At 43.3% G+C, this 13,633-nt stretch overlaps 1 protein-coding gene across 5 annotated transcripts in view; it reads left to right on the top strand.

Annotated features, from left to right (window-relative positions):
• Positions 1–8,453, top strand: part of ATF6 (activating transcription factor 6) — a 74,203-nt gene extending 65,750 nt beyond the window's left edge. For 3 of the 5 annotated variants that reach the window (XM_060276589.2, XM_060276591.2, XM_088673670.1), the window contains exon 16: positions 7,489–8,417. In XM_060276589.2, coding sequence (XP_060132572.2) covers positions 7,489–7,697 — 209 coding nt within the window. In that variant the 3' untranslated portion in view covers positions 7,698–8,417. Of the gene's footprint in view, positions 1–7,488 lie in introns of all 5 variants that reach the window. The other 2 variants (XM_088673669.1, XM_060276590.2) reach the window with 1 other exon arrangement.
• The last annotated feature ends 5,180 nt before the right edge of the window (positions 8,454–13,633 follow it).

Below are 13,633 nucleotides of genomic sequence, written 5' to 3'. Positions count from 1 at the left end.
TCTCATCCTGGAGAGAAGTGACTAGTGGGGTGCCACAGGGTTCTGTCTTGGGCCCAGTCTTATTCAACATCTTTATAAACGACTTGGATGATGGGCTTGAGGGCATCCTGAGCAAGTTTGCAGATGACACCAAATTGGGAGGGGTGGCTAATACCCCAGAGGACAGGATCACACTTCAAAATGACCTTAACAGATTAGACAACTGGGCCAAAGCAAACAAGATGAATTTTAACAGGGAAAAATGTGAAGTACTACACTTGGGCAAAAAAAAAATAAAAAAATGAAAGGCACAAATACAGGATGGGTGATACCTGGCTTGAGAGCAGTACATGTGAAAAGGATCTAGGAGTCTTGGTAGACCACAAACTTGACATGAGTCAACAGTGTGATGTAGCAGCTCAAAAAGCCAATGCAATTCTGGGCTGCATCAATAGGAGTATAGCATCTAGATCAAGGGAAGTAATAGTACTACTGTATTCTGCTCTGGTCAGACCTCACCTGGAGTACTGTGTCCAGTTCTGGGCACCACAGTTCAAGAAGGATACTGACAAGCTGGAACGTGTCCAGAGGAGGGCAACCAAAATGGTCAAAGGCCTGGAAACAATGCCTTATGAGGAAAGGCTTAGGGAGCTGGGTATGTTTAGCCTGGAGAAGAGAAGGTTAAGGGGTGATATGATAGCCATGTTCAAATATATAAAAGGATGTCATATAGAAGAGGGTGAAAGGTTGTTTTCTGCTGCTCCAGAGAAGCGGACACGGAGCAATGGATTAAAGCTATAAGAAAGAAGATTCCACCTAAACATTAGGAAGAACCTCCGGACAGTAAGAGCTGTTCGACAGTGGAATTTGCTGCCAAGGAGTGTGGTAGAGTCTCCTTCTTTGGAGGTCTTTAAGCGGAGGCTTGACAGCCATCTGTCAGGAATGCTTTGATGGTGTTTCCTGCTTGGCAGGGGGTTGGACTGGATGGCCCTTGTGGTCTCTTCCAACTCTATGATTCTATGAATGCTTTTGAAAGAGTAGAGTAAATTTGTAGTATACAGTCGTACCTCGGGTTACGACCACCTCGGTTTGCGAACAGTTCGGGTTACGAACTGCGCAAACCCGGAAGTGTTTTCGCTGCGCGCGCGCGTGCATAAGGCGCGCGCGCGCGCACGATTGCACAATTTGCGCATGCGCAAAATGGCGGCGCCCATCGAGTTCGGTTTGCGAACTATTCGGGTTACGAACTGCGATCCGGAACGGATCGCGTTCGTAACCCGAGGTATTACTGTATGTAGTATAAGAATTTGAAGACACTAGCGGGGTTGAAATAAATCCTACAATACTGATTTCTAGCTAAAGTAGGAAAACGTGCGAGCAGATAGAAATACATTACCTGCTGGGGGGAAGGAGGGAAGTCCAAGCTTGGTAAAGCTTACAGTTTGTATATTGGTTGACTATGTATTGTATGATGTTAAAGAAATGGAAAGAGGAAAATAATAAAAAATAATTAAACAAACAAACAAACAAACAAATACTTCCTTTAACAGAGAGACCAGAAACAGAATTAATGAAATTACAGACTTGTTCCTATATTGATTTTATGATTCTCTGCTGAATGTATGAAGTGTCTATTCTTGTGTTTTCACATATTCATTCAGCCACTACCCTGCTGTCATTCAAATAACTCAAAGTGGCTTGCTTATGGTTCTCAAGTGGTCTCTTACCCAGGCAGCTTATGGCCCTAGACCTGTTTAGCCTCAGCAGAAGACTTGTGTCATCTACCTTCAGACTATTCATGAGCGTTGTATGAATCATTACATGTATGAACCTACATTTTGTCAAGGGGAAACTCCCCACCGGAGTAGAAATCATATATCAAACAGATGGAAAGCTCTTCAATCTGAGCAGGCTGAAAGCAAAAAAGTAAGGTTACCGTAAAGTCCGTCATAGAGCTTCAGTATGCTGATGACAACGTAGTGTGTGCACGCTCAGAGGATGACCTCCAAACCATCCTAAATATCTTTGCAGAAGCTAACGAAAAGCTTGGCCTATCACTCAACATCCAAAAAACCAAAGTGCTGCACCAACAAATACAAAATACTCCCCTCTGCAGGGCCACAGATCCAACTCAGTGGAAAATTTTGATCACTTCTCTTACCTAGGCAGTTACCTTTCCACAAGGGCCAACATTGATGCCGAAATCCAGCATCGCCTGAGCTCTGCGAGTGCAGATTTCTCCCGATTGAAGTGCAGAGTGTTCGAGAATCGGGACATTTGCAGGGAAACCAAAATGCTTGTTTACAAAGCTATTGTACTACCAACCTTTTTATATGCTTGTGAAACATGGACCACTTATAAATGCCATCTCCAACTGCTCAAAAGATTCCATCAATGGTGTCTCCGAAAATTTTGACACATCACTTGGGAAGACAGGCGAACTCTTGTCAGTGTACAGTGGTACCTCTACTTACGAACGGAGCTCCGTCCGCCATCTTGGATGCGGTTTAGATAGGATTTTTTTCTACTTACGAATTTTTAGATATGGTTGCTTCAACTTATGAATTTTTTCTCCCAATGCATTGCTATGGGATTTGACTTACTAATTTTTTCGATTTACGAATGTGCGTTTGGAATGCATTAAATTTGTAAGTAGAGGTACCACTGTACTGGAAGAAGCAAAGATCACCAGTGTTGAAGCAATGATTCTTCAACATCAACTTTGTTGGACTGGTCATGTTGTGCGGATGCCTGATGATCCTCTTCCAAAGCAACTACTCTATTCCGAACTTAAAAATGGAAAGCGTAATGCTGGTGGCCAACAAAAGAGGTTTAAAGACTGTCTCAAGACAAATCTAAAAAAAACTGTAGTATAAACACCGACAACTGGGAAACACTGGCCTGCGAGCGTTCCAGTTGGAGAACAGCCTTTACCAAAGGTGTCATGGGCTTTGAAGACAATCTCAGGACGCAAGGGAGAAACGTGCTAAGAGGAAGGCATGCTTAGCAAATCCACACCGTGATCAACTCCCACCCAGAAACATATGTCCCTACTGTGGAAGGACGTGCGGATCCAGAATTGGCCTCCACAGTCACTTACGGACTCATTGTTAAAACCGTGTTTATGGAAGACAAACCTACTCGGCTACGAGTGATCGCCAAAGAAGAAGAAAGATTAGCTTGAGGCTACACTTAACTACTAATGAACATCATCTTAGTTTCTGGTTTGAGCCAGTCAGTTGTTCTGGATATTTTGCAGCTCTCCAGTCTTTAGGTTTTGTAAACGGGAATAGATTTTCACTGATTGCACCTATAGGATAAAACAGGGCTCTAGTACTGTGTCTGTTTATTCCAGAGATAATTGCACAGAGTTAAGATCCTAGATTGTAGGCTCTTTTTAAAGCCCCCTGCTGCCACCCAAGGTTCAGTTTCTCAGAGACCCTACCCAGGAGGAATCATATGCTTCACACACGTCAACAGGCATTCATGGGTGTGATCCATGCAAGTTGTTTTAGCACTATTAAATTAGGGGTATGATTATTGGGAGAAAAGAAATTGGGTAAGGGGGAATGGTTCTGCTCTCACTCTCAAACAATGCCCCATCTACGTAGCAAGTCAGGGGAAGACTGTAGAGGGCCATTGCCTGTCCGAGTACAGCACTGGTTTAAAACAAACCAGTGGTGTGACTCAGTACATGATGTTGCTGTGTTGTTTCTCCACCATAGAGAAGCTGGTTTGGGAGACTGAAAGAAAAGAAATTTGATAGGTTTGTTTTTTGTATGTGTGTTTTTTTGTTTTGTTTTTTTGAAGCAGCGTCTCCGCCCCCATCATTCTGCCCAGACACTGAGGTCCCGCTCCAAGGGCCTTCTGGCAGTTCCCTCATTGCGAGAAGTGAGGTTGCAAGGAACCAGACAGAGGGCCTTCTTGGTACTGGCACTCGCCCTGTGGAATGCCCTCCCATCAGACGTCAAGGCAATAAGCAGCTATCCTATTTTTAAAAGACACCTGAAGGCAGCCCTGTTTAGGGACGTTTTTAATATTTAATGCTGTATTGTTTTTAACACTCGATTGGGAGCCACCTAGAGTGGCTGGGGAAACTCAGCCAGATGGGCGGGGTATTAATAATAATAATAATAATAATAATAATAATGTTCTTGTTGTTGTTATTCCTCTCTACCAGTCAAATGAGGGAACTCCAGTCCACCTACAGTAGTTCAATTATTAAGGGGCAGTACATGTTGTCATACCTCCGTGCCTCAGAGGGCAACGAATGATTCACTAATGGGCAGTCATAAAGAGCAGAATTAGCATCCGGCATGGTCCCATCTGGGACACCATACACTTTCCCCCACCCAAATGTTGATGTTAGATGTGTTCCCCATTTTGTTTTGTCAAGAAAGAAAATGAAAAAGGTAGTCCCTGTGTTTGAACAGCCCTGATGAAGAGCATCATTTAGCACACAAGAGCTCCCAGGCAACTGTTCCACAACAGGCATTTAGCCAGTTCAACCACCTGGACTTTGCGGGGCAGAGAGCAGGAAACAGCATCCAAAGAGCCCGTTTAATAGCCACACAGTGACTGACTGTGCAGAAACCCCCTGGAGCAAGCTGCTCTAGGCTCGGTGCCCTTGATGAGTGATGAGAAGCGGACCACCCACCAAGAGGTGCTGGGGTGGGGCAAACTTCAGGGCAATTTGGCATGAATGCAAAAAGAAAAGAAGCTGAAAGCTATTGTGGATGCTAGGGAGGTCAGAGAGAGACTGCTTATGTTATTATAAAAGCTTGGGAGATTGCTCATAATATATTCAATTTTTGCAATGTGTAAGAGTATCCTAGGCAGCGCTACAAGAACTGATTCCTTGTCTGCCTCTTAATTCCATATCGGTCTCAGTGTAAAATTTCTAAAAAGCATCCAACATTGAGGGAGCAAGCTTGAGTACAAGTTTCAGAATGAATAAATTTAGAATGGCTGCATTCACACAGAACGCTAAGCCCCAGCTGTGTGGTTTGTTTCACAGTCCTGTTTCTCTTCTCACTTAGCAGAGTGGAGAAACAAGCCTGTTATCATCTAAACCAGCAATGTCCAAGCGGTCGACAGGTAGATCGCCGGGTTGCTCCAGCTTGATCGCGGGAGCCCAAATAGTGCTCACCTGGTCGCTCCTGAGCGATCGCTACGTGCCCCGGCTCTTTGTCCCCCCCCCCCCCGGCGTCACTGGCGCAGCTATTAAAGGTTAAATTTCCTTTGTTGGTGACAGATTGGGGGAAGGAGGGATGGCAGCGGACAGTTTGGTGATCATTTTGTTAAAAATAATTCCTTAAAGAAGCTGACCAAAAAACAACTCTGATGCCCCCCCCCCCCAAAAAAGCTCAACAACTATGGGCAATGTCAATGGGTATATCACTGCCAGTTTTATTGTACTGGGAGTAGATCGGAGTCTCTGTAGAGTTGGACGTTCCTGATCTAAACTGTTAGCATCTGAACCAGCACTCTGGTTTGTTTTCTCTCCATCTTGAATTACCACCATGTGTAAATACATCCAGAGTAAGTAAGTTAATCCCCACCCCAATCCTATGAGCTTCAAAGGTGTGTGGACACCCTGCCAGGGTTGAACATAGGAAACTGCCCTTGTCAGGCCATTGATCTGTCTGGTCCAGATTTTCAGGATGAGAGAAGTCTTTTTGAGAGAGAAGCCTTTTTCAGCTCTGTTACCTGAGGTAGCTTTATGTAGAGATGTCAGGGACTGAACATTGGACCATCTACCCTTGAAACATGTATTTTCTGAGTTATATATTTACAATTTCCCTGGGGGGAAACTAATTTTTATTTGGGCACTGATTATTGGTTTATGCCAGAGTTTCTTGATATTTTCTGGGCAACTAGGAAAATCTAAAATTTAAAAATACTAATCTCTGACATACTTTGGCAAATAAAAAATGTGTGTGTGTGTGTGTTATAGGTATATACATATACATATATTGCTTTTGGCTTTTGAAATACCAAGGATTGAGCCCTTGTTTGAGGAAGTGGCATATTTCTTATCTGGTGAAATTTGCCTTTTTTATGCTTGGATATTGGCACAGCCAAATACCATCCATTATGGCAGGAACAGCTCTGAGATGCAGGTACATTAAATGAAAAAGTGAATGGAAAGGCAGAGACCATGTGAGGAGTGATTTTGCAAAGTTCTGCCTCAGAGCCAGTTCTTACCACACCACATGATATGGTTCTAAAGATAAGTGGCAAGCAAAGCAAAATCCCAAAGTTCTCTTGAAGATGGTTTGTTGCCCCTTCTGCACAAACTCTCAACCATTGTTGCAGTGCCCTAAAGGAAAGGCTGGGATGCAGGATACAGTCCTCTGCACTGCTCTTGGGTGGCTGTCCTCATTTCATGGGGCTTGTACAAAAGAACAGCTGCCATGTTCCCCAAAAAGAAGAAAAGCAAATAAAACGGCTCACACTTCAGCTAAGCACAGCAGAAGGATCAGGTTAAAAATCATATAATACTTTTATACAGCTTTGCTTGGAATGCTGTTCACTCTTCCTTCTTGATAAATAGGAAACCTACTGATCACTTTCCAAATGCTATCCATCCAGGACTAATTTTCATTGGTGGGTGTTTAGTTCTATTTCTGACTACATCTAGTACAGGGGTGGGGATCCTGTGGCCCTCCAGATACTGCTGAACTCCAACTCCCATCAGACTCAGCCAGTGTGTCTAATTGCTGGGGGTACTGGGTTTTGTAATCCAGCAACTTCTGGAAGTCTGATAAACAGTCTTCGTCTAGGAGGATCATGGGTTTTGTAGTATCTTTGATCAACATGCTCTGGAACACACTTTCAGGACTGCCTCTCTTTGCATATGTGCCCACATGCCAATTGAAATCAGGCCAGCAGATACTGCCTGTGATGCCAGGAACATGGCCTTTATTATGGTCTGTCCTAAATTTTGAAACCTGGATGTCTTTGGAAATTGACATATTTACTGGAGTGTAACAGGTGTAAAATATTTTCCCCACTGGTCATTTGGATAATTTACTGTGTATCACTCCCTTTTGAAGTTTGTTTTATTTTTAGTTGTTCTTGTTTGTTCTAAGTGTGGTGGGGTTATTTCTGTTTGTTTATAGACTGTTACCTGCTTTGAGTTTGTGGGAAAGCACTCCACAGCAATTTGGTTGTTGTTGTTGTTGTTGTTGTTGTTGTTGTTGTTGTTGTTGTAATAATACACATTTATAGACCACTTCATGGCATAAAGCCATCCAAGTAACGTACCCAGTAAAAATGGAATAGAAAAATGGAATAATTAACACTGCTTTCTGTTTAGTGTTCTTCATTTCATATGAATTAGTTTGTAAGAAATTTAGGAACAACTTTTCTGTACAGCAGCTGCATATATATTGTTATGTTATGTTTTATGTTATGTTATGTTATGTTATGTTAGATTATGTTATAACATACATACACTTACGGAAATGTTTTCCCCATGATGACTCTTTTCTTTCACTTTTGTAGAGAAAATAATCAATGGCCAAGACTACGAAGTTATGATGCAGATAGACTGTGAAGTGATGGACACCAGGATCTTGCACATCAAAAGCTCCTCCATCCCTCATTACCTTCGAGACCATCAGAGCAACCATACAACGTCCTTCTACAGCTCTCCTCCGACAGTCCCAGAGGCAGCTCCTGCTGTGAGAGCAATCACAGAATCACCACAGTAGGCTCCCCGTCAGGCTTAATACCCTGGAATGACCAATTGGCCTGGTTGCTTCTTAATGGGTTTGCCGTGGCAGCTTTATGGGCAGTGTCTGCCTCAGTCAAGAGCCTACCACAGTCAACATGAGGCTATCAAATAAGCCTCTAAGACTACTAACCCAATCCGTCCCCGCTGCTTTGTACCATTGCTACTGTTCCAGTAGCAATAAATCATTACTTGGTTGTATAGGTGAGGTGGACTTTTGGTTGATTTGATTTGATCAATGGCAAAAGTAGAGGGGGAGAGAAAACAAGGTGATGTGGTGATGTGGATTGCAGGTGAGGGTCTCCCAAGGCAGCTTGCTTCTAGTGCTTCAGATGTTTCATTCAACCTCGAGACAACTGTTGTATCATAAACATGGATCTTTTGGCGACGCTACCGGTTATCCATCCCTCAAGTTAATAATGTATAGTTGATGGGCAAGCAATTATTTCCCTAGCTAGTGGGTTTACAAAGTTGTGCTGTCTGGAATGGGGTTGGACATGTCTTTATGAATCACAAGACAGAGAAACCAGTAGGAAAACACTTCAATCTCGCAGGACATTCTATACAAGATCTCAAAGTAGCTGTGTTATTACAAAAGAATTTCAGAAATAGACTGGAAAGAGAAGTTGCTGAACTGCAACTTATTACCAAACTTAAAACCATGGAGAGACCTGGTCTGAATAAAGACATTGGATTCTTATCTCATTATACATGATAAAGCTATCTTTAGCCATCTCACCCCTTGCTTTTTCCTGTAAGACCAATTGCAGTCGTTAACAGCCATCAACGGGTTTTCCGCACCTATCAGTCAATCACCCATTCCCACCACCCTTCTGAGTAATACCCCTCCCCACCCTCTCATTATATATAAGGGTCTGGTGACTTCTGTTTCAGTGTATCTGAAGAAGTGTGCATACACACGAAAGCTCAAACCAATGACAAACTTAGTTGGTCTATAAGGTGCTACTGGAAGGAATTATATATTTTATTTTATTTTTGTTTAAATGTCTTTATGAGCATCTGTTGCAGACCCAAGTTTTGACTCGTAATATCAGCCTGCACAGAGGGAACTGAAACTGACTTTGGAAGAGCCCCTTGTCAGTTACACACAGACTCACAGAGAAACACACACACTCAGTGGCCAATCTTCAGTTTGCTAAACTTCACTTAGCAACTGTAGCTAAATGCACTTTTGGCCTTAATGGATATGAGGCTTCTTCTCCAGAATTTGCTTTAAGGCTGTGGTGTTTCAACTCTCTTGTGAGTGTCCCCCTTTGCATGTTCTCTCATATATCTGTTTTTAGATTTTTATTTTTAGCCTAAGAAAGCACTTTCCCTTCTCCTAAATCCATTACCTGGGGACAGGGGACATGGCAGGGCTGTCCTGCAAACACTAATACGTAATAAGAACAAGATTTGAACAGATCGTCTGGATAAGGCCATAGAGCAGTGTGTAATGACCATGGGCTTTGCAGAAGGAAACAATTGTAGCTGTGCAAATCCCTACACTGTCAGGAAAAAGGGGATAGATTCTAGGCAGCTGGGAATGGGTGTGCCTCTTAAAGAAGATGCAAAGGCTACCAAAGCCAGAGCCAGTTAAATGTCCGCAGTCAGTGAGAGCAGGTTCACTGCCTTCCCCCACCCACTTCCTTTGGACATATTGAGTACCCATATTGGGCATATAGAGCACCCATATTGGGATATGCTTTGAAATTGGCAGGAATAGGAAAGGAGAATGTGCTGCTGTTGTAGAAGATGGACAGATCATGCAAAGGGAAAAGAAGCTAGAGCCAGGAGGCTAGGGTTTGGTTTAATTTATTTTAAATATATATATTTGCTGTCTTTCCATATAAATATCCTCAGGGTAACTTATATGATAAGGGTAAGTCAGGCATGATCTGTTAAATGCATGTTGAAACAAATAGGGCTTACAGCAAGAATGGCTGCCTTCTCCCAAGAGAAAACTAACCTCATGCCAGAAGCACTCTCAGCAGAGAAGAACATGCCGATATGGCATGACCAGTGCAGGTGTTACAGAACCAGCAACCTCTTGCTTCCTTTGTTGCCTGTTTCTAAAATAGAAAAAGGGAGTCAGTTCAGACATTGTACATACCACTACATTTGTGCAAATAACACTTGCGCAAGTACTCTACTCATGATCAGTGTAATGTCAGGTACACACACCTGGGAAGTAACGGCAGAAGCTCCTATGAATGGGATGTGACAAGGGGTAGAGAAATCCTGGCTTATAGATGCAGTTGCTGTAACTTCTGTGGCTATGACTGGCAGCAGGAGGTGTTAAATTCTCCCACAGCATTTGAGCTGATCTGAAAGTGGCATCGTCAAGTTAGGTGCAGTCCTGAAGCTTACCTGCGCTTACCCTGCTCACTGGAGTACACCACTCCTGTGCTCAATGATTTTGTGCAAATAAGCTGGTAAAGGTAAAGGTAAAGGGGCCCCTGACCATCAGGTCCAGTCGTGTCCGACTGGGGTTGCGGCGCTCATCTCGCTCTATAGGCCGAGGGAGCCAGCGTTTGTCCGCAGACAGTTTTTCCAGGTCACGTGGCCAGCATGACAAAGCTGCTTCTGGCGAACCAGAGCAGCGCACGGAAACGCCGTTTACCTTCCCGCCAGAACGGTCCCTATTTATCTACTTGCACTTTGATGTGCTTTCGAACTGCTAGGTGGGCAGGAGCTGGGACCGAGCAACGGGAGCTCACCCCATTGCAGGGATTCGAACCGCCGACCTTGTGTAACTAAAGTGAATGGGTTTTTAACTGAAATAACTTACTGGTTAACTTTCTGCCAAAGTATCAAAAGTGACATACAGTGGTACCTCGGTTTATTAACACAATTGGTTCCGGAAGTCTGTTCATAAACTGAAGCGTTCATAAACTGAAGCGAACTTTCCCATTGAAAGTAATGGAAAGTGGATTAATCCATTCCAGACGGTCCGCGGAGTAACCGTTCATAAACTGAAGCGAACTTTCCCATTGAAAGTAATGGAAAGTGGATTAATCCGTTCCAGACGGGTCCGCGGAGTACTTAAACTGAAGCGTTCATAAACTGAAACATGGGTGTAATTGGTTCCGGAAGTCTGTTCATAAACTGAAGCGTTCATAAACTGAAGTGAACTTTCCCATTAAAAGTAATGGAAAGTGAATTAATCCGTTCCAGATGGGTCCGTGGCGTTCATAAACCGAAAATTCATAAACCGAGGTGTTCATAAACCGAGGTTCCACTGTACATAAAACATAAGGAAAACCCCAAACAATATAACAAAATGGCAACGAAAATGGAAAAGTATCAACCTTAAACATTCTTAAAATAACAAACCAAAAACCCAGGAGCTAGCTGGTGCATCAGCTAAGAGTTTTTTTACTGGTGCCTAGAAATCAGCAGGAAAGATGCTCCAAAGGAGAGAAGCCACCTCTGACAAGTCCCAATTTAGCTTGTCTCCATCTTCTTCTCCTGCTTCTGTTGTCTCCCATGTTTCATTTATAAGCTCTTCAGGCCAAGGACCTAACATTAATGCTTACCTGGTAAGGTGCCATGCACATTGATGGCACTATATAAACAACAACAACAACATACCAGTATACACCAGCTCTTATTTGTCCATTATGCTGAGAAATGCTTTGCTTTGCTTTGCTTTGCTTTACCAGGATTTTACCATGCAACAGGTGGATTTGTCTCTTACAAAATGTGCTTATGTGACTGGAACTCCACCATATATTGTCTTTACCCCTTCACAGCATCTCAGGGTGTGTGTGATGAAGAGCCTTTGAGCATGGAGGGATTCTGCTGCATTTTTCCTGCAGAGGAAACTTGCTGGCTCCTAGTGGATATAATAAAATAATAAAACATTATTTTATTAAGGAAGGCATTGTTCACTTGGGTGCTGAGCCCCCATTGTGGCACAAGGAAATATCAGCATCCTGAAAGCACTTCCCTGTAGAAAGCCATATTTTGCACAATTTGATAGTAATGGAAATCTACACAGAAACATTTTTGGAAAGGTGTTTTTTGGGGGAAAGTGCAATATGGCTTCCAGTAGGAAGGCTACAATGCTGGATCTGTTGCATAGTTGGAGGGTGAACCATTTTAGAGTACTTTCCTCTACTTTTCAGACTTATCTGGTCCAACAACACCGTTTGAAGCAAGCAGTTTTGGTATAGCCAAACATTTTCTATAATAAAGGGTATGGTTTGAGGGTGCATTTAGAATCCTGCTGAGTTTTTGGCCCTGCCAAGCAAATTACCAGCCAAATCAGGCAGCAGCAGCAGCAGCCCCCCTCTCTCTCACACACACACAACTTGTTTTTGTCAAGTTTTGATTTTTCATTCATCCAACATGCTGGCCTAAGTTGGGCAGAAATGTCCTAGCTATACATAATACAGGGTTCCTTGGGGGTGCCTAGTGCACCAGGCTCACATCCTTCTCCTGGTGCTAGTCTTGGCCCATTGGGGGTGGGGCAGTAATGCAAGTTCAAGGAGCTACAGTATGAACTAGAGCAGTGTCCTGTTTGCTTTGCTAGGACACTTCTCCTTTGTTAGGGATGCCATGCTTTCTTTTAAAAGCCTCCCCCTTCTTGAGGGCCTTTATTAATCTCTAGTCTAGCCCATATGAAAGTCACGGCTTTCAGCTGTCCTCCTGCCAGCCTCGGCACTGCCTGTCTGCAACTGGCTAGCTGCCCTTGGCTTAGGACACAACTCTTGCAGAACACTTTATTAAAACTGAAAACCTCCCTTTCAGAAGAAGCTAAGCAGAGACCATTTTCTGAGAAGTTGATCTCATTTTGATTGCCACCCCCCCTCCAAGCTTAGACCACTTTTTTCTACAAGCCCAGGTTTGTGTGTTAACATCCAACAAACAAATTAAAGACTGCATTGTGCACATTGTCTTTTTGTACTAAGTTATTTCCTTCTTCCAGGATTGTGTTTATTTGTTTTCAATGTCTGACCCAGAAAGTAACTTCTTCTGTTTGTATGAACTGTTTGGGGGTTGGGGTAGAGTTTTGATCTGTGTGTGTTTTGTACCTAATGTGATGCATCTGCTTTGGATGTAGCCTGGGCTTGAAGGCATCCTACAGCCAGGATGTCAAAATCAGGGACTACTTCTGTATCTGTTCTTTAGAAGATAAAAAATAAATTAAAAACCTTTAAAGTGTACAGTAGTTCAATGATGTTTGGTTTTATTGTGTGCATTCAGTTCAAATTCTGTCTTGCAGCACTTCCCCAAATATCTCCGTCTATGTGTGTGTTATATTTTACAGTGGTACCGCTGGTTGCAGACCAGATCCGTTCCGGAGTGTTGTTTGTACCCTGAAAAGTCTGCAACCCAAGCGGCGCAGAAGCACATGCGCGGAAGCATGCTTCTGCGCATGCACAAAGCATGCAGAACGCTTCTGCGCATGCGCAGGCAGCGGAACCCAGAAGTAGACACTTCCGGGTCCGCTGCATTCACATCCTGAAAAGACGCAACCCGAGGTATGACTGTATGGATTTATTTTCCACCCGGCCTATGCACTATTAATAGCAAACTTGGGTAGTTGAGTTGCTGACCTGAAAATCTATGTCTCTGCTGTGCAAGGATGTGCAGATCCAGAATTAAGAGATGTCAGTGAAAGTAGAGTAGAAAGAGGAGGGGAGATAAAGTTAAAAGGAGATTCCCCCCCTTCCTAGAAAAAAGGAAGAAAAGGGGGGAAATTGACTAAAAATACAAAAGCAAACCAAAAAGGGGGAGATTTATTTATTTATTTATTTATTAAAAAATAAGGATGAGTATGGTTATTGCCACATTTGGAGGTCGGAGCCATTTCTGAGGTGGAAGGTAGCATCATCAAGGGGAAGCCCTCATCGGCTGAGGCCTCCCCTGTGGGTGCTGCCTGCCATATTCGGTCTCCTGTGCACTCAC

This window comes from Zootoca vivipara, chromosome 7, assembly GCF_965207765.1.
Source record: "Zootoca vivipara chromosome 7, rZooViv2.hap1.1, whole genome shotgun sequence".
NCBI classification, from domain to species: Eukaryota; Metazoa; Chordata; class Lepidosauria; order Squamata; family Lacertidae; genus Zootoca; species Zootoca vivipara.
Note: the sequence above shows the minus strand (reverse complement) of the source record. Positions and strands in the feature narration are given on the sequence as shown.